Source organism: Spodoptera frugiperda, chromosome 3 (assembly GCF_023101765.2).
Source record: "Spodoptera frugiperda isolate SF20-4 chromosome 3, AGI-APGP_CSIRO_Sfru_2.0, whole genome shotgun sequence".
Taxonomy (NCBI): Eukaryota; Metazoa; Arthropoda; class Insecta; order Lepidoptera; family Noctuidae; genus Spodoptera; species Spodoptera frugiperda.
Genome location: NC_064214.1, coordinates 5,856,806 through 5,881,806, shown reverse-complemented (window position 1 = coordinate 5,881,806; position 25,001 = coordinate 5,856,806). Strand labels below are relative to the sequence as shown.

The 25,001-nt window shown below is 33.7% G+C and overlaps 1 protein-coding gene across 3 annotated transcripts in view; it reads left to right on the top strand.

The window, feature by feature from the left end:
- The window catches only part of LOC118273925 (uncharacterized), a 198,008-nt gene that overhangs the window by 163,916 nt on the left and 9,091 nt on the right, over positions 1-25,001 (top strand). For 2 of the 3 annotated variants that reach the window (XM_035591138.2, XM_035591139.2), the window contains one exon: positions 9,694-9,851. In XM_035591138.2, coding sequence (XP_035447031.1) covers positions 9,816-9,851 — 36 coding nt within the window. In that variant the 5' untranslated portion in view covers positions 9,694-9,815. Of the gene's footprint in view, positions 1-9,693; positions 9,852-11,750; positions 12,138-25,001 lie in introns of those variants that run through there. The other variant, XM_035591137.2, reaches the window with a different exon arrangement.

The following is a 25,001-nucleotide window of genomic DNA, read 5'->3' as shown; positions in this document are numbered from 1 at the left end:
CTCTTCTACGTACCGCAGATACCCTACAATGTAGGGCCTACATGACGCTAGGAACTTTTAGAGATCAGATAATCTTGAGATTGCAAATTGAGATTGGTTATTTTCGTCTCTTAGAGACTACACGTTTGACAGTAACCGGACAAACACTTCGACGAGTTCTATAACATTAAAGGGAAGTAATTTGTAAATGGTAAACAAGTTAATTGTAAAGGTAATCGAATGTAAATTAAAGCAGGAGAAGTCAGGCGCCGGCCATACATTGACGCTCAGCCAGTAATCAGCGGTCAGTGTCTGATTGTGGAAGCTTCCCACTTGATTTGTTCAGTAAGTGACAGGTATGATAACGTAGTGTGTTATGTTACGCGTAAGTTAAGATCATTGTACTCTAGTCGTTGTTGTTGGACTTGTTTTGAACTGTTGGAAATTATCGTGAAAAAATGGAAGAGGATCGGCTGACTAGGAAGATAGTTGAGGTTTTTTTCTTTTATAATAAGTTTAGGTTGTGTTCAATCTTTCCCAAAATAAACTGCTAGGCTATTCAATAATTGTCAATTTAAAACATTCTAAGTGAGCTCGATCGCTGTCCGCCATGTCATGGGCTGTGAGAATAAATTCGACCAATAACAGACGAAAACGCAATAAAGAATTTTTAGGCTCTCTTTGAATTTTGAACTAAAACACCAAAGTCCACACCATTTGTTCAGGGTTAGGCTTATAGGCTTACAGTTAGACTAGAATTAAATCGTAGGTCCATACAGCCTACACACCTAACAATACGTGCATTATAGTTACTTAATTAACAAGAAGGCCAAAAGTTCTGAATTTCACATAAACAGTTTTAACATGTTTTGAATAAAACCCTTCGCTCCATATAAAATAGGTCACTATCACACAGAGGAAGTTGTAAAAACATGTCGTAAACACACAGGTACTAAAGAAACCACGAATTAATCAGTAAAGTAATAAATTAAATTAATGACTCATTAAAAACATATAAAGATGTAGTGCAAACGTTTTTTTACTTCAAACACGACTCCATTAATTTTAATGTCCTGGACAAATAAAATGTTGTTTAACAGCGTCGTAGCGTAAGCTCCCATTCACACGTTTTTAGGGTACCGTTGGGAAAATGATCAAAGGTCATCTCATATTTATTTTCAAGGAAATTAAATTATCAATAGGTAATTCGTTAAAAACAAAACAAAATCTTGATATAAAAAAAGACGTTGCCCCACACTAGGATTTTCTCCTGTATCGTGGGTGCGTTTACAAACATATAAGTTCACATACACATGACACCCACACCCGAAACAACAATTTGTGGATCAAACAAAGAGTTGCTCCTTACATGAATCGACACGTTGCACGGCAGCCGGTTGCCCAGCCACCGCACCTACCATGCAGTCAAAAGTTATGACTGCTCCAAAGTGATATTCATTCTACCGTGGAATTTGTAATAGGTATGAATGTTATAATTCCGCACTCAAGTTCATAAACTCAATACACATAAACTTCATAAAAGTCACATAAAAATAACGTCAAGACTCGAATTAACTTTTTTTATTTAATGATGGGAAATCATAAAATTAAACATTCATAATTTTGTCCCTATTAACTAAAGTATCATCATGCACTAATTGTGGAGCCCAAACCATCCGGCACAACTCACACTTGGCCACTAAAACTTCAAATAAATGACCACAAGTTGTCACAACTTTTATGACGGGAACCATTAAATAATTCATTAGTAAAACGACCAATCATAAATCAGGAAAGTGAGACTGCACGCGTGCTGTGTCGTAACAGCCAATCAGAAAGCAGAATTTCTTATGACTGTAATACAAATTGTTTAATTAAAACAGCTGTTTGGTTCGCATCTAATTAGTTGTTAAGGATAGGTGTAGAGAATAATACAGGGTGATTAATTGTTGTAATTATGTGTAATTTTATTATCACGATGCTACTGTTGAATGGTGTTGTTATTGAGATTGTAATGATATAACCACGATGTAATTAAAATACCTGAGAATATCAGGATAGTACTAACTACTAAGTATTGATATATATTATATATATATATATCGAATAGGAGTCTACCATTACCGTCATTAAGAAAACTCACTGGAAGTTTTAACAGAGAAATGTTAATGCAAAAATAATTGTACCCGGTATAGTCAAACTCATCCGCTATTTAGACAAGGACAAGGGACTTGTTTATATCCAACTAAATAGTACGCTATTGTGTAACAAATTTATTTATTTATTCATTCATAAATAATTTTAACAACAATATTAACTTACAGAAAACACCAAAACGTCTACATGTTTTTAAAATTACATTTTTATAAACCAAAAAATCAAAAGTAATCTAATGAAAAGTAGGTGTTAAGTACACTTAATTAACACAAACAATTTTACCTAGCCCTTCAATAAATAAAAATGGAAACATAATCTTACGTCTCCATATAAGACCTTAACACCTAAAACCTAAGCATAAATAATTCAGCATAAACGAATCTACATACCTGTACATTCAAACAACGATGGTAACTTCAGATAATCTCCTCAACCTGCATCCACACACGTTTTGATAACAATCTCAGATCCTTCGGCTTTACATAACACATTGTAACTAATCACGTAATAAATTACACTTCTATTCATACCACAAATTATAATAAGCGTGAAGATTTACTTAGGCTGAAGGTTATTTGTCATTGAGCTAACATTTAAGTAGCAATGTGAGTATGGGAGATTGGTTTTATCAGGAAAATTGATCTTAGCATAGTATGGAATATGGCAAAGTTTGGATAGTTTTTTAACAGAGATGTGCTATGCTACATTGCTAAGGATGCATTTGCATTACACTAATCATATTCATTGGGACACATAGCTTAGCACTGGTGAAAACGGAGTCAGCAAAGTCATGTTTTTTTTATACTACACCTACATAACAGATCTCTAGTTCCCACCATTAGTATTCTAAAACTTACTATATCGTACACACATCTTCCTGACAAACTACTCAGTTGTTTATTTAACCCGTGGTATGAAGGCAGATCCAAGTGAGACACGATGTGTTTTCCAGTGTATCCTATATACCAGAGGTTAAAAAGCTCAAGATTATGGACTCAGCAACAAACCAATGGGGTAATAAAATCGCCCATAAAAATGGCTCTAAGATGGTACAATGAACTTTCGACCTACTGAAAGAAAATCAGGTGAGATACCTTTCAAACCACATTAAGGCAGCCTAAAAATAAGCCTATAAACTTTCCGAAGATTTACAAACACTTCTGCTAATGACACATATAAATCTAATTCGACAACAACACAAGAGGTTTTTTCTTTTAATGGACCAATGAACCTAATATTCCATCGAACTCCATGATTTATCACCATACGCTCATAAATAAATCATAGTCATCGATTCGCTTCATTGATTTTAATATAAAATCTTGAGTATTTATATCCATGACTAAAAGCTTGTAGTGTGAAGTATCAAGCGTTTGGTACATAATAAAACTATATTACTAAGATGATGAGAAATGACTGCCTCGTTGGCTGAATGGTCGCAAGTGCGTCTGCCGGGCAAGGTGTCTCGGTTAGCTGCCCGGGTCGGGCAGAGAATTGCTGGGCTTTTATTGGATTTTTGAAAATTATACACCTATTACAAAAGACTTGACTTACAACATAGATTGTGAAAAGTGGATGTACATATCTTGTACAGTGACGTTACGTGTGTACATATTATATTGATAAGTGCCTATTAGACACAAAAACCATTTTAACAACAATTAAATATCAACATTTCCTGATTTCCTATATTATCTAGATCTGTACATCAGCACATCTTTAATTATAAAGAAAGCTGAAAAGTCCAATCTGTGGACTAACTTAGTTTCTGAAAGTAGGTTACGTCATGTAAATATAATTTCGTTAAAAACAGAAATTGGAGATGATGATAAGTTAGTGAAACCATGGAAAAACCTATTTAGTTTTATATTTATGTACAAATTGTAAATATGCTTGTCTTAACATTGTGACTAAAACCTAACATAGAACGAATCGCGTGCCCCAACTTCATTCCTAAGTCAACACATTTAGCACGTGAAGTCCAAAAGGGAAGGGCTCAAGTGATTTATTACAAGTATTATTAATAATGTGCATACCATATTGCCGAAGATTTATACACATTCAGCTCTAATGGTATTCAGTGAAATATAATATTTGATTCAAATAGGTTAGGTTTTAATTGAATTATCATGGTATGAAGACACGTCTTTGTATAACGTGTAGCATAATTATATAACCTAAGGGAACAAAGAATAGAGTTCCCTAAGATCAGAAAAGGATGATCCTCTGACTAGGTGAAGTGATCGCGCCTGGTGGTCTACTGCCCAACAGTTTTTCGTTAGGATTTTCTATCTTTGTTTAATCGCACGCTATGGATTTTTGTGACGTCTTCTGTTAATATGTCGCTGAAACTTCAATGTACGTCACCACAACCTATGCCTATGGGTTCTGAAACGTCAAAGCGAAGTTATTGATTTTTCTTTTTTTACAATAGTTATTGTAATAAGACATACTAAATTAACTAAAAAATACTGTTTTCTTACGTAAATGAACGGAGAAAAGCTCTTCTAGTTTGAAGTCACAGAGAGACTCTTCAGCGTGCACAGTGCACAGACGCGGCGACGTTGCGTAGCCTACTGGCGATATTTCTTAAAGTAGGATTAAAAATTCTACGATGTTATTACAATAACCAAACATTTTTGAGTCATAATTTTATTTCAAATACACACCCAAGAATCAAGTTTATGAACTCATCTGGAGAAGTATGGAAAAATCCATTTAGTTTTCAACTTGCCCCTTTACCGGATGCAGACAACATACAATAAATTTCACTCTTACTGAAACCAGTCCGATCTACTCTTGCGCAACCGATGTTTACCGTCATTCAATTGACCTTAGAGCAAGAGTTTACAAGAGTAATTAGTTGTCTAGTTTTACGCATTTGAATAAGTTGCAATTACGTTTGGTATATCAACCCAAATGTCTAATTCATTTTTACTTATTTTATACATTATTACTACTTCTACATGCATTTTTAAGCCTTCGATCCAAATCAGAAAGTGTAACTTATACTTCACTACATAGTATAAAACAAAGTCGCTTTCTCTGTCCCTATGTCCCTTTGTATGATTAAATCTTTAAAACTACTTTTGTGCGTAACTGATTTTGATGAGTTACTGTTTTTAATAGATAGAGTGATTCAAGAGGAAGTTTTATATGTATAATACATGCATAATATATCACCATTGCATCCATGCGAAGCTGGGGCGGGTCGCTAGTTAGATATAAAAAATAAAGATTTCGATTAAAGTCCATTTAGCTGCAAATACAAGAGTCAAATATTAGACAAACATCGATAACGTCTGTTAAAAATTGGAATAACACAGAAATATCTAGAACAGAAACATCTGTATTAGCCCCTTTCCTCTCAAGTTTAGAAACACAATATCACTCGTTAATCAATCAAATCAATACGTGCGTCGACCAATAAATTAGCGACGTGTAATTAACATTGATGGCTAACAGTCGGCACGCGATATGTCAACAAGGTAGCTCTATTTGCGGACATTTGTATATTTTTAGACTTACGTTAATTACGTTTGTATTACACTTCGAACTTTGCTATTTTCACATGTCGATAGTCGATACGGAGTTGTGGTTTCACAGTTACGTTTTATGAACAAATATGTGAGGCTCTGTCCTTTTGACAGCGATGGGTCATGAGCGGCAGCGGTTTAGTCTAAATTAACTGAAAAATCACGGTTTACTTACGTAATGGAGAAAAGCTCTACTAGTTTCGAGTCACATAGGGACTGTTCATCATGAGCAACGTGCGCAGACGCGGTGATGTCGCGTCGCACAGCCTACCGGTTAGACCGTGCGTTGGCGCATGCGGCAATATAAATGACTTAGTTTAATAACGTTTCATTCTTTTGAGTAAAAACATAATCTCCATGTGTTGTTTTTGAGTAATTAATGTTCTTCGAATCCTAAACTACTAATAAAGTTATCTCAGTTATTATTTTCTCTGTATAAATTATAAAACGTAGATCCACTCTCCGCTCATCGCTTGTAGGTTAGCATGGCCTTAAACATATACACCGCAGATGGCTACAAATTGTTTTCTTTTCGTAGCTTCCGTACGAGAGTTTCTGACATTTTGGTTTTAAAAATTTTAAGACCACAAATTATTACCGAAAAAAGCAGGAACTTCTTTCGTACTCATAGTAATTACTTAGATATAACATTTATCTTCTGGGTATCAGTGATTTTAATGCCATGAATTTGAACTTTGGAAATGCCAAAAGACCTCAGTTCTAAAGTACCATCTAGTGACTTCCCCCGGCTTGAGCGAAACGAGAGGGAGTGTTAGACTCTAATTGGCTTAAAACAACTAACCGCCCCCATTCCTACTCCTGCTTTTCGAACCGGACACCCGGTAAACCAGCCAGGTAGTTCGCAACTCCAGAAACTAGCGACATTGTTCTGATGACTACTAAACAGAACTAAATTTGAAAATCTTAGTGACTTGCCTATTGTAGTCTTGGTATTCCAAGATCACATTCAGATCCACTTTAGATAAAGCACCCCTCGACAAACAGACGAAAAGTCAGTAAAATTCACCTCCACCTTGAAGTCTAAAATTGCCATAAAGTAACAGAAATAGATCCGTCAACACCAGTACCTATCGACAACCAATAGACAAGGATGTGCCAGTTCATCGCCACCAAACACCAGATCCGCCTGTGCTCAAACAATATGACATGTGACATTGTCAGATGATTACGTCACGCTTCTATATCAGACAGCGTGTCATTTGTTTTGTGTGCATCATCTCTAATTAAATGATCCGTCTGTCTATTGGCTGGTGTAGTGGGTTTGGCTGTGGCTTCGGACGCTAGATGCTTGCTAATTGCGAAGCGTGCATTGCAATGATTTTTTGAAAAATATGCAACGCATTCTATTAAACTTTGTGAACCAAAAGAAGAGATTAACGATATTATTATGTACATATGTATCTAATCCACCTTCGACTAATATAATTAAAAAAAAAATTGAAGGATGTCGTACAAATTCTATTGTTGTCTTTTCCTCTTTTACGGCAAATGGGATACGATACGAGTTGGGTCCCGTTTAGATCCTTTTTAGTTACTGTAACTAAAAATATTATACACTATATACTTAGTCATTGTTATTTTGAATGGAAATACAGCTAAGAATCATGCTTAGAATATTTTGTTTAATGAAAATTATCTTGTAAACAAATTATGATTCACAAAAACAGTATCTGGTTACTATAATACCTATTCACTTAGATCATAAGATTTTGTTCATAACAGACAGACATTAGCATAAATAATCGATATATCGATAGTTAGTGCGACAGTAAGTTTATTGTTAGTTGCGAAATACGTTACTACCGTGTTAATTACTTTACAAAATACGACGTAAATGTAATTATGACACGTGTTTGTTGTAAACAATATCTCACTGTTGCTATTAATAATTAACTACTTGTACTCGTGTGTTCTGAGCGATCAGCTGTGCTGTGTATGACAGGTTCATATTATAAGTAAAGTGAGTGACACAGGATGGTACGATATCCTTTTTTTCTGAGGGGGCAAAATCATCCAATGTCTTCTCCCGCTTTGGGCGAGGCGAGAAGTTGTGTCAGACTCTTACTGACTAAAATACATTCTTACTCCTGCTTTTAGAGACGGAGCCCCGGTAAACCCACTAGGTAGTCCGCAGCTCCGGATATGCAGGCATCCTAAAATGATTTAAAAAAATCTGACTTGCGACATTTTTTTGCGCAAACATTTTTAATATTTAACGAAGGAACTATTAAATCGTACCAAAGTTTGTATTATAAATGTTGTAGGGAAGAAATGTGTAGTCTGAAAAACGGAATCGCACAGGACAGAAGCTATAGTGCTATCTTATAAATAAAAACCGAAACATATGGACTTCAGTTATCATAATAATCTCCCATATTTTTTGTTATAAATAATGAGAATTGCAATTAATCCCTGAACTACCTATCGATTAATAAGTTAATCACTTCATAATGTTTGTATTATTAGTTATCACAATAATATACCTACATATACTTACCGATACAACGTTCCGCATATCTTTATAATCTGCAACATCACATCTGTTTTTCCCCGATGGTTTAAAAGAATGCGAAAGTTGAAGTAATATTATCTAGTCACTATCATACCATCACTACCTATTTGTACCTTACAGTTTAATAGAATAATAATAAATCATAAATTAACACCCTCTATTTGCTTTTTATTGCCTTGCACCCAACACAGATCATAAAGCTTCCTGATCGGAGCGCATCAGATCCGCAGAAGTAATAGCTGGCGTACGAACGTTTTACATAATACATTTTAAAAACCTATTTGACATAGACATTAATAATATCGTCAGATATGTTTACCCCTAATTGACCCACAAACCTGATGTCCCCTAAAATTCTTATACAGCTCTCTTGCCTGGGAAGAAAGAAGGGAACATTCGACTCATAACGTCAGATAAGTAACTGACGCAGATCAAGTTACGTACACTTCAAATTCCTTAAAAGTACATTAACGTTATCCAGATCCATATTATTCATGTTTCCAAAAACTGTTAGAAGCTGAATGTTGAGTCAAATTCGCAACACTTGAACTAACAAACACGATCCAGTCAATCTCCCTGTTTGTTTAGATGACGGCTATTGCCCGCCGGATCCTGGTTCCGGAATTTAACAAAAAAAAACTAACACAAAAATGCGATGACTGATTAAAATTCTAGTGAAAACATAACATCGATAGAGTGAAAATATTTTATACGGAGATTGTGTTATCGATAAACGTTTGGAAGTTTATCGAATTATTCATCTGACAAATATTTTAGTTACACTACGTTGGCGCCACTGATATAAAGATTATGACGGTTATCAACAGACACATCCTGTGACGTAGCGATGGAGGCGTGAAGCGTGACGTCACACGACAGATTGTAACACTAGACTTGGACTTTGATTTTGATAATGACGTAATTGATCAAGTGTGATTAAATTCTTGCGACTTTTTTTTTTGCTATAAGGAAAATTTTAATGATTGTAAATTGCATCATTTTGATTGATTGGAAGTAATGTGTTGATGCTGTTATCTGTGTAGGGAAAATATGTGGGAGGAGCTTAAATATCCCTGTATATGTTTGCACATGCGCCCTTCATACTTTAGGCGCCATCTTTGTTCCTTTGCCATATCATACCTTTGATTGACTCCTCCCTAAAAAGTGACGCTATTAAACAAAACACATTTATATGTATAGTTTTAGTACATTTCTTCTGTTGCATGAAAATCAATTTTAAACAGTATTTAGAAGTATAGATTGTAGGAACACCATAATTTCATAAAACTTTGAAATGTTTATACTGAAACATTCGATTTAACTGCGACTCTGTGACTGACATTATACGAAACAAAAATTGTTTGGTGAATTGATTTTTATTTAAGATTTGTAGAACTATTTTCTTGCTAAGCCATTGGCACTTTTCTGTCATTCACCTACTTATGACTTATTTTTTCTAGAAAATAATGCAATATGTTTTCCGTATAGGTGCGCGATGCCGTCGCGACGGTGGTAGAGCACCGGAGGGCGGCCGGATGCGGCCCGCGCGTGCCCGTCCGCCCGCCGCCTCCGTCACTTAGCGCCGCCCGCGCTCCCGCCGCGCTGCGACTATGCGCATGGCAAGCGCCCTGCCCACTCTGCTCGCGGTAAGTACACTCTCACTCCACTCTCATATCTGAGTTGAGAACCGCTCTCAATCTCTTTCTCATTTTTTTTTTCTTTATAGAAATCGTTGTCCCACACTAGGATTTTCTCCTGTACCTATTTCCCTTTGTATGCTTCTTTGTAAAACTACGCAACGAATTTTGATGCGGTTTTTTTAATAGATAGAGTGATTCTAGAGAAAAGTTTATATGTATAGGCGTGAAGCTGGGGCGGGTCGCTAATTATAAATAATGCACGCAGCGTGTCAATGATATATTTTCTTTCAGCACTGTATACGTTGCGTATAGAATATTATTTTAACTTCAATACACTCCAAAACAGGGTTTTCTTTCAAGATTTGAATCTACATTTATTTTGTAGGTGTCTGAGAAAAAGCAGTCACGAGCGCCTAACCTAAACTATATCATTAAAGATATAGAAATTGCAATTACTGATAACATCCAATCTATATCTATATCTATCTATTATAAAAGTTTATAAGGTAAACTGCAATATAAATTCGTAAATTCAATAGTAGTACCTAAGTGCAGTTATAACGGGAAAATGTTAGATAACACGTAAAATACCTACCAAGTATGTAATCTACCAATACTTAGGTAATAATGTTCATTGTTCGTATCATGATAAGGTTAACAGTAACTGGAAAAACTATGTAATAGGTTTTAGGTACTAATTTCAGTAATCAGTGGAAGGACTACCTATGTACCTTTTCAGTGTAGTATTATATGCTAATAAATAATTTAAAGGTATTTAAAAGAAGCATCTAAAAAGAGTTTTGCATAAAAAAAATAAGGTAGTAGTAGCGCAACATTTGCCGCTCTTTGTGTCGCAGAATGTAATTTCGCCCCTGAAAAATATGAAACCCTGGTGTGGCTTGAAACCATTTGTGTTCCTCGTTAAACAGTTTGGTCAGTAAGCGAAAAATATAATAATTAATTTAGTATATCTCTCGAAAGGTATAATATTTTTTTATTTTATTTAGTAACTAGATGTAGGTACATACATTTCAATAGAATTAAAATCATTATATAAATTCTTGGGCGAATTTATCGTAAAAAATAGTCCACAACATTGACCAAACACAAATAAAAAAAAAATCACTAAACTCATCATATCTCATAACACCAATAATAGTCGAGTACCAACGAACATCGACTAAATAGAATTAGTGATGTGTATCAATGTGTTAGTGAATTAGTGTTTAATAGGTCAGCCCATGAGTCTGGTGTCGCGTGTCTGGCACCGGCGGCGACAGTCTAGCTGGTGTTAATGTACCATTGTCTGCTTCGAATTTATGTGGTGATAACATACGCCTTCCGTCACGTGGTTTTTAGTCTGTCAAAGAAAAATGTAGTAAGTTAGTATCGGCGTGTCTGGCTGACAAATATAAAACTGGTTGAATTGGCTGATATAGGTATCATTGTCGTCATCATCAGCCAGTCTACTGCTGAACAAATGCTGTCCCCTTACCTACACGATATTTAATTTTGTGTATTCGTAAAAGGCTGTTGCGTATGATTTTTTAAAATTATTATTTCACCTAAAGTGAACAACCCAAGAATATTAAATTTTAAGTTTTAAATAATTTTATTAATAAATCCGTAAATCTAAAAGATTTTCAAGGAATAAAATAAATAATTAAAAAAGGAATAAATAATAAAGAAAGTTTTATTAATAAAGTTTAGTTTACTTAAAATAATACCTAAAATGATGTGTACCTACTCACAGTTAAAACTGTAAAATACAAACACAATACCATCGATATTCCACAGATTTTACCCTGGCCTTGCAATTTCCATGTACCGCCAAAACCGTGTCTGGCATGATAACGTATGTAACCCACACTACATGTCGCAATTATTTGGTTAACATCATCAACCAAAGTAGGCTTATCTACAACTATCGAGCATTTCATTAGTTCACAAACGTATATATTACGGGAGGCGATGATGAGCGAAAACTCGATGGAATTCCAATAAAGCGGTTCAGTCTAATCGGACGCTTCATTATGTGGCCGAGGCGATACCCGTGCAGTATGGAGCACGGCGCGGGCAACACTAGTCGCTCATAGCACCCGCACGGCGCGCGCCCGCCATGGAATCGATACAAAAATATTAAAAAATAAAATTTTAGTGATGTGCACATATTTCCCAAAAAAGTTAAAAACTGTGATAAAAGTTTTCAAATGAACGTAGTGCAGTAGTGTTTTATGTATGATTTATTCAATACATTGGACAAATTTATTTTTGCTCATGGCAATTAAAATGGTGAGTTATTTTTTCCATATTTGAAATTTTCTATTTCTGTTTTATTTAAAATTTAAAAATCATAATTTTTAATTAATGGCGCAGAATTTAAATACCTCCTTATCACCAGATTAAGTGATTTTGTAATTAAATATTAATTACGGACGCGGTGTGACAAACGTTATTTCGGAAAGTAGGTCAAAGACCTAAAGTTAAAAATGGTTAATTCTAATATGACTAAGAACATTAAAAAGAAATATTTTTTATATAAAAAATAAAGAACTAGCTTAAATGAAACTTAGGTAAATATGTATAGGTATCTATGCACACATTGATTAAATGATGAGCGATAAAACTCGCATACTTTTTAATATTTGCGATACGGCATTAATTAATAGGTAGGCAATAAACTAGCCCCTTCAACAATTCAATTATCATAAAGATTATAATTGAATATTTACGAACTAACCTGCATTACTGAGACGTAATAAAAATGTTTTTTAAAAACCACATGGAACTACTTAATAAAAAAACTAGAATGAATTATAAATATATCGGTCGGTAGCCAATGAAAGTTTTATGTGTGAACATTTCAATCGACTATAAAATGCATTCAAAATCTAGAGCTCAGTTAACACAAACATCAAACGATTTCCTTCATTTCCCGTTTATAGCGCGGAAGTTTAAAAAACTGCTTTTAGAAAAAACATCTAGTTCAGTTAATGGATTATTCAAGAAACGTGATTTCTATTCCAAATATCCATTCAAGAATATATATAGTACCTACCAACACGTTTGTACACCATGAAATTAATAACACAACAAAAGGCAATAAAGGGAACTTATTTACAAGTAAAATACTCACGTTACAATATAAATTCTGTTACAATGTTTACGCCAAGAAAATTAATATGAAAAGCACCATTTATTATCGATAAATTCTATTTCATACCTTAACTGTTTGCCGCGTGTAGGAAAGGTCAATGCATCGAGACTCATTGTTGTGGTCATGGAAGAACGCGATAACTTTAAACGTGGTTCTCATTAAAGTTAAAACGATTAATAAATCGACTAAATCGGTTCATTCAATTAGTCACATTGGGACATCACTATTTGCAGTAGACAACAATAGAGACACATTCTTATATTGAATTTAAATTTTTATTCGAATTTTGAATAAGCTGTCATGGCAACTACCTAACAACTATAACACCACGGTTACTACTCTAAGAATGGTAAGCAGAGACCTATTTTATGAAAGTTGTCCTTATAATGACTGGCTAGTTTTAAGTCTAGCTTCTAAATGGCAGTTAACGTAATAGGAAATGAGTTTCTAATAGTGGTCATATCGCCTACAATGCCTAGGTCAACCGAGAAATGTGTCACGGTGTACTGTAAACACAGCTCAAGTAGGTACCTACTGGTAATGAGTCGGGTGAAGGAGGTATTACGTACTATTTGCACCTTCGGACAATCATTATACGATTTTAAATAGTACTAAAGACGTAGACAAACTCTAAGCACTAAGTTTAAGGTCGGATAAACGCAACACAGTTTAAAAGCTTATTTTTCTGTCCTCCAGATACAGGTAATTACAATTTTGAATAGGTTACAATATAATCTGAAGTCAATAAAATTATTATAATCCGAGCTTTTTTAATCAAATTACCGTAAAACAGAGTGAATATTAATAGATATAGGAAAGGGGTGAATAGATGTTAGAATATTTAATCAACATTTATTTACCCATTTGCTGTGTCTATCCACCCATCGACATCTATTCACCCATTTACTGTTACCTAATTGTCAAAGTCACTCAAAAAGTGATGAAAATAACCGAAAAATAGCAAATTTAATAAACAAACATACATAGACTCCACCCAAACTCTACACAAATCAAGAAATTGTTCCCAAAATCGATTTCTTAGTACCAAACAACTTTCAGGAAGTGATGGCCCATCTTACCTTCACACAAGCCACGACCCTGATTATTGACCCTGCACAGCCCTAGGAGACCCGATCCCACCATTTGAATGACCAGTTCTAGCGTGAACTGGTCTGAACTGCCACAAATTAGAGCCACCGGTGGCTCTAGGAGTCACTGCCATTGTCACTACTCACACGACCTATCTCTACGTAGTGAGGCGGGTGTTCTTTCATCTTATCTACTGAGAAGTAATTTGTATCTATTGTTGTTGTACATCTCATGTGAGAAAAAATTTAGGGGCTGAAACATGAAAGTAAATAACCGTGCCTACAGATATTTTTAATGTTTTTAATCTATAAAAAATCAACTGCCGTTCATTCCCGATTTGGCTAATTTTGGTCTTCAATTATTTATGGAAGTCCAGGAAAGGTTTAAAAGGTGAGAAGAATTTGTTTGAGGCTGTACGAAATTTGCCGGGTCAGCTACTTTGTAATAAAATTATCTAAACAGTTTCAATAGGAAATGCGCATTCTCTATAGCTCACACCTATGTCTAAGCTATAGGTATAATACGAGTATGTATATTATAGGTATATCTATACATATAATAAAATCGTAGAAAAGTGCTGTCTGTACATTGAAAATAAAAATAAAAAAAATAGCAGGGGTTATTGTTATGTCGATGTCGAACCCAAAAATGTAATTAACTTTTTTTTTGTCTGTTTGTCTGTTTGTCTGTTTGTCTGTTTGTCTGTTTGTCTGTTCGTCTGTGCGCGCTAATCTCAGAAATGGCTGATCCGAGTTGGATGCGGTTTTCACGAATATATTGTGGGATGCTTAAATTTACATTTAGTGTTTGTTTCATGTCAATCGGTTCATAAATAAAAAAGTTATGTCAAATTAAAGAATCACGTCGAACATTCTATGCTTATACCATTAATCTCCGCAACTATTTGACGGATTTGGTTGAAATTTGGTACAGATATAGTTTAGAAAAATAGAAAGGACATAGATATATTTTTATTTCAAAAATCAAAAAATAAAAATAAGAAATAAATTATTTATAAATAATTCTATGTCGATCGTTACACGACTTCGGTTCATGTTATTGTTTTAATTTATCGAAAAAAAGTAAATAAATAGTAAAAAGGTATGAAAAAAATAATATCAATATAATAAAACATTTAGTACAAAGAAAATGCTCTAACGGAGTATAGATTATGTCGATCGTTACACGACTTCGGTTCATGTTATTGTTTTAATTCATCGAAAAAAAGTAAATAAATAGTAAAAAGGTATGAAAAAAATAATATCAAAATAATTAAACTTTTAGTACAAAGAAAATGCCCGAACGGAGTATAAATAAATAATCCAAGTTGTCTTTATCCTCGATAGATGGTATCGGCCGAGCGCTTCGGTACTATCGTAGAAAAAGTGTATTATCAGTCGTATGATTATTTGTCTGTAGTGGTCCTGCTGTTTCGTATATTCTAAATTGGTTTCGTTGTATTTGTCAATTAATAAGTTTATTTGTTGGGTTTTCCTGGTTTTTAGGTTAAACTATTTAACGTAGGTTTAGTTTGATATCGATTATTAGTAGTTACTGTAGTTAGTTTTTTTAATAAAATTGTAAGTCTAATTTTTTTTTTAATTAGATTAGATTTAAGTCGTTTCTTTTAAATTATTTAGTTTAAGCTTGGTTATTATAGCATAGAGGATAGGTTGTAATATAGTTTCTTTTTTAATTGTTATAAATTCGTAATTCGTAGCTTTCTTTAGTTTTAAGTTAGTTTAAGTCCGTTTTTAAACTATTTTTTCAATGCCCTAAGTGAGTATACATCTATTAAATTCAAACGCAGAGCTCATTATGTTGATTTTTGAAGAGTTCCCTGGAATATCTTCCACATCTCATTTTTGAAGAGATCCCGCGAGATCGGGAACTATGTGGTTAAAACCAAAAATTTGCCGGAAGTCACTATTCCACGCGAACGAAGTCGCGGGCAAAAGCTAGTCTGTAATAACTTTTCGGTAAAGAACTGTCGCAAAATAAACGTATTAATATTCGAAGATGATCCGAAACTACGGACTCCGGCTCGAAAAGCAGGAGTAGGAACGGGGTGGTTTTTAGTCAGTAAGAGTCTAACACTCCCTCTCGCCTCGCCCAAAGCGAGAGAAGTCATTAGATGATTTTCCCCCTTAAAAAAAGTACTAGTAAGAAATAAATAGCAGCCTAAATTTTCACTTCGGACTTTCCTACGCACGTGTAGGATATGACCAGTCATCGTAATCAGTCGTGACTACACCGTGCATCAGATATTAGTTCATAGCGATAAAATGTATAGGTAATTTATTCATTTGTTGGCATGCCAGGTTCGATCATAATCATAATATTGCAACATTAATAGTAAAAAAATGAAATATATATGTAGGTACAAATAGTCTTACAACCACATATCCGAAACCATTTACTCAGTCAAATGAATGAAGACAATCCTGCAGTTTTGTTTCAGAATGTAAGAATGTAATCTTTCTAATATTATAAATGCTTGTGTAATGTTTCTTTGTTACTCTATCACTTCAAAACAGTTCAAGGGATCGGAACGAAATTTGGAACTGGGATAGATTATGGAATGGAATAACACATAGAATTAGGCCGCTGCGACAACCTATTTAGTTAGAAGCTACTGTGCTCATTTTATAAGTAGCAATAATCTGATCGTCTACTAAAAAGTACTTTAACTCCAACGAAACAGAAGAAAGTCCCCGCCAATAATCTCTTCAACAGGCGCCAATCCAAAACATTGATACAGTATCAGTCACCCTGTCAGCATTTCTGGCAATTTCCACAAATAAACGTAGATCCACTTACAATATTTACGGCGGAATAAAGATAGAACAATAATAAAACGTCTGCACGATAAGCAGCCTGTTCGTGAATTAAAATATTTTCATATCTATCACAATCCGCTCGTATGGATTGATACGATCGCTGTGTGACACACCCTCCAAACAGACTGTCAATGTACTACATATAGTATTAAACTAGCTTTTGCCCGCGACTTCGTTCGCGTGGAATAGTGACTTCCGGCAAATTTTTGGTTTTAACCACATAGTTCCCGATCTCGCGGGATCTCTTCAAAAATGAGATGTGGAAGATATTCCAGGGAACTCTTCAAAAATCAACATAATGAGCTCTGCGTTTGAATTTAATAGATGTATACTCACTTAGGGCATTGAAAAAATAGTTTAAAAACGGACTTAAACTAACTTAAAACTAAAGAAAGCTACGAATTACGAATTTATAACAATTAAAAAAGAAACTATATTACAACCTATCCTCTATGCTATAATAACCAAGCTTAAACTAAATAATTTAAAAGAAACGACTTAAATCTAATCTAATTAAAAAAAATTAGACTTACAATTTTATTAAAAAAACTAACTACAGTAACTACTAATAATCGATATCAAACTAAACCTACGTTAAATAGTTTAACCAAAAAACCAGGAAAACCCAACAAATAAACTTATTATTTGACAAATACAACGAAACCAATTTAGAATATACGAAACAGCAGAACCACTACAGACAAATAATCATACGACTGATAATACACTTTTTCTACGATAGTACCGAAGCGCTCGGCCGATACCCAACCAAATGAATGTAACGAAACCATAGCGCGATCTATTTCGATCCCAACGCCATCTATCGAGGATAAAGACAACTTGGATTATTTATTTATACTCCGTTCGGGCATTTTCTTTGTACTTAAAGTTTAATTATGTTGATTTTATTTTTTTCATACCTTTTTACTATTTATTTACTTTTTTCGATGAATTAAAACAATAACATGAACCGAAGTCGTGTAACGATCGACATAGAATTATCTATACTCCGTTAGAGCATTTTCTTTGTACTAAATGTTTTATTATATTGATATTATTTTTTTCATACCTTTTTACTATTTATTTACTTTTTTCGATAAATTAAAACAATAACATGAACCGAAGTCGTGTAACGATCGACATAGAATTATTTATAAATAATTTATTTCTTATTTTAATTTTTTGATTTTTGAAATAAAAATATATCTATGTCTTTTCTAAGGTTCTAAACTATATCTGTACCAAATTTCAACCAAATCCGTCAAATAGTTGCGGAGATTAATGGTATAAGCATAGAATGTTCGACGTGATTCTTTAATTTGACATAACTTTTTTTTTATGAACCGATTGACATGAAACAAACACTAAATGTAAATTTAAGCATCCCACAATATATTCGTGAAAACCGCATCCAACTCGGATCAGCCGTTTCTGAGATTAGCGCGCACAGACGAACAGACAAACAGACAAACAGACAAACAGACAAACAGACAAACAGACAAACAGACAAACAGACAAAAAAAAAGTTAATTACATTTTTGGGTTCGACATCGACATAACAATAACCCCTGCTATTTTTTTTATTTTTATTTTCAATGTACAGACAGCACTTTTCTACGATTTTATTATATGTATAGATAAAGTATAGCGCCAATCTCTCTGAAATAAAGTAACAGAATACACTACACACTAGTTTTTTTTCTTAATCTTAGAAATGCCTGATGATTCGCATAAATGCTTGCTTTATAGATTTGCAGTCTGTAAAGCAATCTGCAAAAATCTGCTAAGCAAAGCAATTTGTAAAAAAAATGGTTTCAAAGGAAAATCGCTACCTTTATAATAATTATGACATACTAAATTAACTTAAAATCACAGAGGGTTTCTTCAGTAGTAGTAGAGCTTTTCTGTATTAATTTACGTGAGTAAACCGATATTTTTAGTTAAAATCTCTACCTATATAAAAGTTACATTTCATTGAGTAAATAATCCACCAACAGTTATCTATACTTAGGGACAAACACGACTTATTTCGCCACTCAGAAGCGTGCGAGCCTGTCCAAAGTATAGACGTGCTAATTTATATAGTCCACAATCCTTTTCAATTGTAATTGATTTATGTGACGTTACAATCTTGTCGGATTAAAGCGGCCAGCTTTGTATAGATTACGCAGCTGGTGTTAAGTTCATTGTTTTTTTATTCTTAATAAATTCCTGGCTATTGAGTTTCTGATAAACTATGATTAATGCCCTTAACTGCGCAATGTCAAAATTAAACTGAGAATTATTAATGGGCTGCAAAGGTTAAGGCTTTGTCTTAGACTTGATACTATTTGTTCATTTAATACTGTATAGGTGGCGCATTGATTGGGAGATATTGGGAATTTGATTTATTTTCACACTTAAAGTTCAATTTAAACGTAGCTTTATGTCACCTTCGACTGTTGACTGACTCCAAGGAATAAAACTAAATAAATGTAGATACTCGATGTTATTTTGGTACTACAATGATCAAACTTCTACAGTTAGATTTTGACAGTGGCTTTACCAATCAGTACCCTTAGTATGATTGGTTGGTATATTCGAGCCGGCCAATCATAGCGCCAAACGCGCTCTCGTTTCGATTACTTTAAACGTAAAGCAAACTCGTACTAAGTTTTAATCTTTAACTGTTTTTCAATATCTTTATTTAATTTAATTAGATAATTAATTTTATTCAAAACTTTTTGCGTAAAATATAAATAAACATCAACATCTTCTTATAATAATAATTATGTATTTTAACCTCCAACACGCAACACTTACATTCTATACATACATATAAATAAAATTAATTCAATAAATAAATTGTTCATATATCTCACAAGTCACTGCTACTATAAATATTAGGGTTATAATCAGTTACAAACTGAAATATGTGAAATAAAACATCACGCGATTCGTTTATTATATACCTGAGCATGTACCTAAATAATGTTATATTTACTTTATCTAAACAATAAAATAAACAAGCGATATAAATAGTTGGTATTTCCATATCGTTTACAAATCTTTATCAGTTAGTAATATCGTTTATATGTTTACTTTTACATAAAACTTTGTATATAGTATGACAATGTACTAAAATATTGTATAAAATTATTGAAATATTTACAACATCCTTTAAAGTTTAAAGGTACTTTTAATTTGGCTCTTATTTAAAACATCGCCAAGACTTGACGTTGACGTTGACCGTTGAAGCAAAAGACGTATGTAAGATTCATAGCAATAAGCGGTCCATTGTCTGCCTAACCCTATAGGAGACAGGCGTAAAGCTAAGTTGTATGTATGTATTTACAATATCAACGACAACATGTTTTTTTGCCAAATTGCAAACATAGTGTTACTTCTTCTATCTTTTAATTATCCAAAGGATAGTGACGATACTAGGTATTTTTTTAAAAACTGATTTTTTGTAACCCCTTGCCCACTCCGTCCTCTTTGCGAGCACTCGCGAACAACGAGTGCCAACGAGTGCCAACGAGGTAGTACAACAGTAATATAAAATAATGTTCAAGTTATATCAGTGGCTAAAATATTTTGATATGACTCCGCTAATTGTTTTATTATATAATATCGTATTTCTTAGTTATCTAAATTATTATGAAAGCGTACATAATACCAATAAATACGAGTAGTTCTTGGAATTGGCGCCATTTAATTGTAACTCCAATAAATAATTGAATGGAAAAATTGTAATAATAAAATATTTGGCAGGGTATATAATTTAATTATACTATTGACTTTTCTCCTACTTTTTCAGTTTTCTATCTTTAGAATAAATTTTTTTAGCATAATAAGGAACTAATCAGTTTTTATAATGCTTAGAAAATAATTAAATGATTTTTGATTGAAAGCGTGGATTGCCATACATTTACTAAAAACTACCAACTTTCTTACTACACTTAACACGATTTTATTAAAACAACAAGTTCAAAAATAGAAATTACATTCTAATCACTGTATTACTCACTCTCATAAATAGTCATTATAACAAAAGGTGCCTAAATAATTAAAAATTAATGAATAAAACAACCGCTTAGTCATCCATTGAACAATCGGTGATTAAATATTCTTTAATGAAAGTGAATTTAAAAATAAAACATTATATAGAACAGGAGGAAAATGAAATTGGCTAGACATATGTTGTGAAGCTTACAAAGGTGACGAATACTAACCAATAACATAGTAATATCACCAATGGAATGTAATGAACTAAAGTTGCACGAAATTAATTAATTAAAGAATAGGATTCAAAGTGAGAACTTAATATTGCATTTCTTCAGATCACACAAAATACAGAAGCTCTTGGCAATTAAAAAAACTTTAGGCACGAAATTGTTTACCAAAAACACGATTTAAAATAAGTTTAATGAACTACCGTTCATAGATAAGCCATGTAATAGGTCCAAATATCATACCTGCTGCGTAAATTGTGAACAAACTCTTAATCAAGACATTACAACTTCCACAAGGCGTTGGCATGTTGCCGTAGTAGTCCAGACTGCCTAATAGTGTGGTAACTTACTGGCGTTTGTATAGGAAAACTGCAATCCAATATAATTCTAATGGACAGCGTAAAATCAGTAATAACACGAATTTAATTAAAGTCATTTACCGACATGTGGTAGTTGATAACTTTATTGAAGCTAAACTAGAGCTCAACACAACTGGTTTTGTTTCCGTCCGTTTCTGATCGAGCGATTTATTTATTAATTTTATTTTAATCCCTTTTATTAGGTCTTTGAGCTTTAGGGCGACAAAATTGTTACGAGTTATTGCTTGTTTCACAAGTTTATGTGTGGCTTTTGATTTTAATAGTAAAGATTGAAAATATTCGTTTCGTTATTAAAATATTTTTCGCAATGGCAAAGACTAATGTAGTCAACAATAAAATTAGAGTAACAAGCTAAAATGACTTCTCTATCTTAGAAGATAGATTTTTTTCTGTTTAAAAACAAAAAAGTCCCTGTCAACCCTAACAAATTTTATCAATATCGGGTAACCAAACCACAAAGACATTTTTCCCAACCCTTGTTGTTATTTCATTACCAAATCACCAGAAACAAGTGGGTCGTAAGAAAAACAATTCCCGCTGGTGGCGGTTATCTCCGACATGAATGATCGTGTTTACACAAACGTTTGACCAAATACGCACCACGCATCGAGTCAAAGGGTTCCGTTGCGACCCAATATCCCAATATTTGTAGGAAAGTTTGACCAAACTTGGCTGTATGTAGAACATATTCTTCAACACCTTCGTTCATTGGTCGCTCATTTCCTGTTTGTTTTCGATAAGGGACAGTGTAAATGGTGTAAGCATGGGGTACCGGGTACCGTGTAGGAATTTTTACTTTCGTTTTACTTTTCGTTTCCTTGCGCACTGTCAACATGGCTAGACTGTTCATCTAGATAAGCCTTGGTATTTTTATTATTGTCTAGGACTTTCTCCTGTATGTCGAAGATTATTCATTTATTGATTAATCTCTGAACCATTTTACAAATCATGAGGAATTCCCGTCTATTCGTTATTTAATCGATTATTAATTATACTTCGTATTTCCGTGTTTTTGTCTTCGATTTTATTATCCTAGACGAAGACTGACTCCTCGTGCAATCACATGATATTTTAGGTTCAAACTCTGTGACTCCAATTACGAATGTGTTTGCAGTGTAACACTAATCCTTCGCTCGTTACAACCTAAATAACTGCACGGATTTGGCCAAAAGCGTATTACTCACTAAACTGTACTCACGCTTTGCAAACTGAAATGTTAAATAACTATTGAGTTATATGCATTTTTGGAAATCCAATATACTACAAACCAAGTTATTACCTTGAAACAGTCAATTCTTAATATTTAACGCTGCCAATAATTACTAATTCCGGTTAACCACAACTAAGCAAATATTTGTTGATATGCGCATTACCCAACCGCCAATCTACCAAATTCTGCGTCAAATGTAATAAGCCCAGTGTTCACAAACACATTCCCAAAATCTGCTCCACCAGACTCATAATTAATAAAATCAACTTCTTAATTCCGAAAACCAGATTCTGACACTGGATCCGTCTCCTTGATCTGAGACTTCCCTTTATCGTCCTTCATAAATAGCATTATACCGTTAAAAAGGATTAAATCACTGAAGGAGCTTAGGTCCCGCCTGTCTCGTGGCGTCTGATTGTTTGACACATAATTCGCCTCGCCATCCTTCTTATGTTCTGGATTATTCATTATTAACTCCGCGAGTGACGTGACATTTTCGCCTTTTTATGGTAATTAAAGGGTCGGATTTGTGTGGATGAGATCGGTATTCTGAGTCCGGTTGTAATTGTTTTTTGGTTTTGGTGACTCATATTTTGTGAGTGATTGCGTCGTTAGTTTTATAATCAAAAGTATGACTTCTGTTACATCTAGGCATTTCAATTTCAATTGAAACTTAATAAAGACATTATTCAAAGCTTTGAAAATTATTAGCACATCACTTAGCCCATCATTACATAGACCACAAGCATTAACATCGGAGCTCATAACACCACCAATTACACAAATCATCTGTTAATCGAGTCGTTCGAGTACAATCGGCATCGATAAAGACGTATCGATACAATCGATTAAGCGTGGGCTGTCGCCGACATCGTGGCCATCACGATTGGTTTATTTATCGTCCGTTTATATCATGTTATTGCTTTGTTGATCTCATGTTAAGGGTCCCCATTCATTGTTTACTACAGTTTTGTCTTCATAAAAACTAGGGTTAATGTTTGTGTAAAACTTTATTGCTGCTTTGGTTGGTGTTCCAATCAAAGCGAATCGTTTGGTGTCGTTAACGTGTTTATGGACTCGATTCTAGTGTGATAAAGATATTTGTTTTCTATTGTTATTTATATTCTTCTGTACTAAGATTCTAAGCAACCTTTTATTAATAATATAAATGCTAACTTTAGTAACCGTGACTCATATCTGTAAACATATCTAAAATTCTTCACAGCACATTATATCGACAAACTTGTGCACATTTTACAATTCTACCACTAACGTCACATGTAAGATCCACAACAAAACGTAAATCATTTTCCTGTCCAATAGATTCATTGTGGAGATTTTCTTCTTTATGGACATTGGTTCCTCATTACTTATTCAGGTGTATTCATTTGATTGTAAACACGCTTGCTCAATAGACTCGCATGCCCTAAGTTCTCGTCCTTCAACGCCATCACTTCTCACGTTCACAACTCAAAAGGATTATTTCCGAATCGGAATGTCTTTAATTCTAATGGAGTGCGAAGTGTGTGCAGATCCTGCCCGGTGTTCGTTAGGGATGGCGGGAATTATGGGTAGGTAAGGTTTTTGTGACAATTAACCTAAAGGTTATTAAATTATCGTAGAACCTAACTGTTATTCATTTGAAAATTGGTCGAAATTTTATCCTGTGAACATTTTATGCGTAAGTAATTAAACTATAAGTAAGTAAACAACAATAAATATTTTTTCATTTAAAAAACTATAATTTGCCGCTGTTATAGAACATAATTCGTATATTCTTAACTTTGTTCTTCTTTAATTAAAGCTTTGTCTGTCTTACTGCAGCAAAGAGCTATTTTAATATTTTACAAATATTCTTGTAAGTTTCTTCCTCAAAATTTCTCTATAATTTCCCGACTCATCATTTATTATACAAGGTGTTCCAAGATTGCCACGAGTGCCAACCTTACGTTCAGCACTCGAGTCTCGAGATACACTAAAAGCCGCTGCGGCATGCACTAGCAGATAACGATATATTAAATACACATTTATTCCGCCAGTGTCAAACCTATCAAGATTTATTACACACCATTTTTAATTTTTCATTATTATATCTGTTCATTACATTCGACACGCGTTGTGTCTTGTTTTGAAATCATTGAGTTATTGGCATGGATGGTAATGGAAATGGAATTTGCCTTAGATTAGGCTACGAGAAGATATTTTATTTTTATTTATATTGAGTGTTAAACTATTGTTTATAATTTTATCTTTATCTTTATGTCTA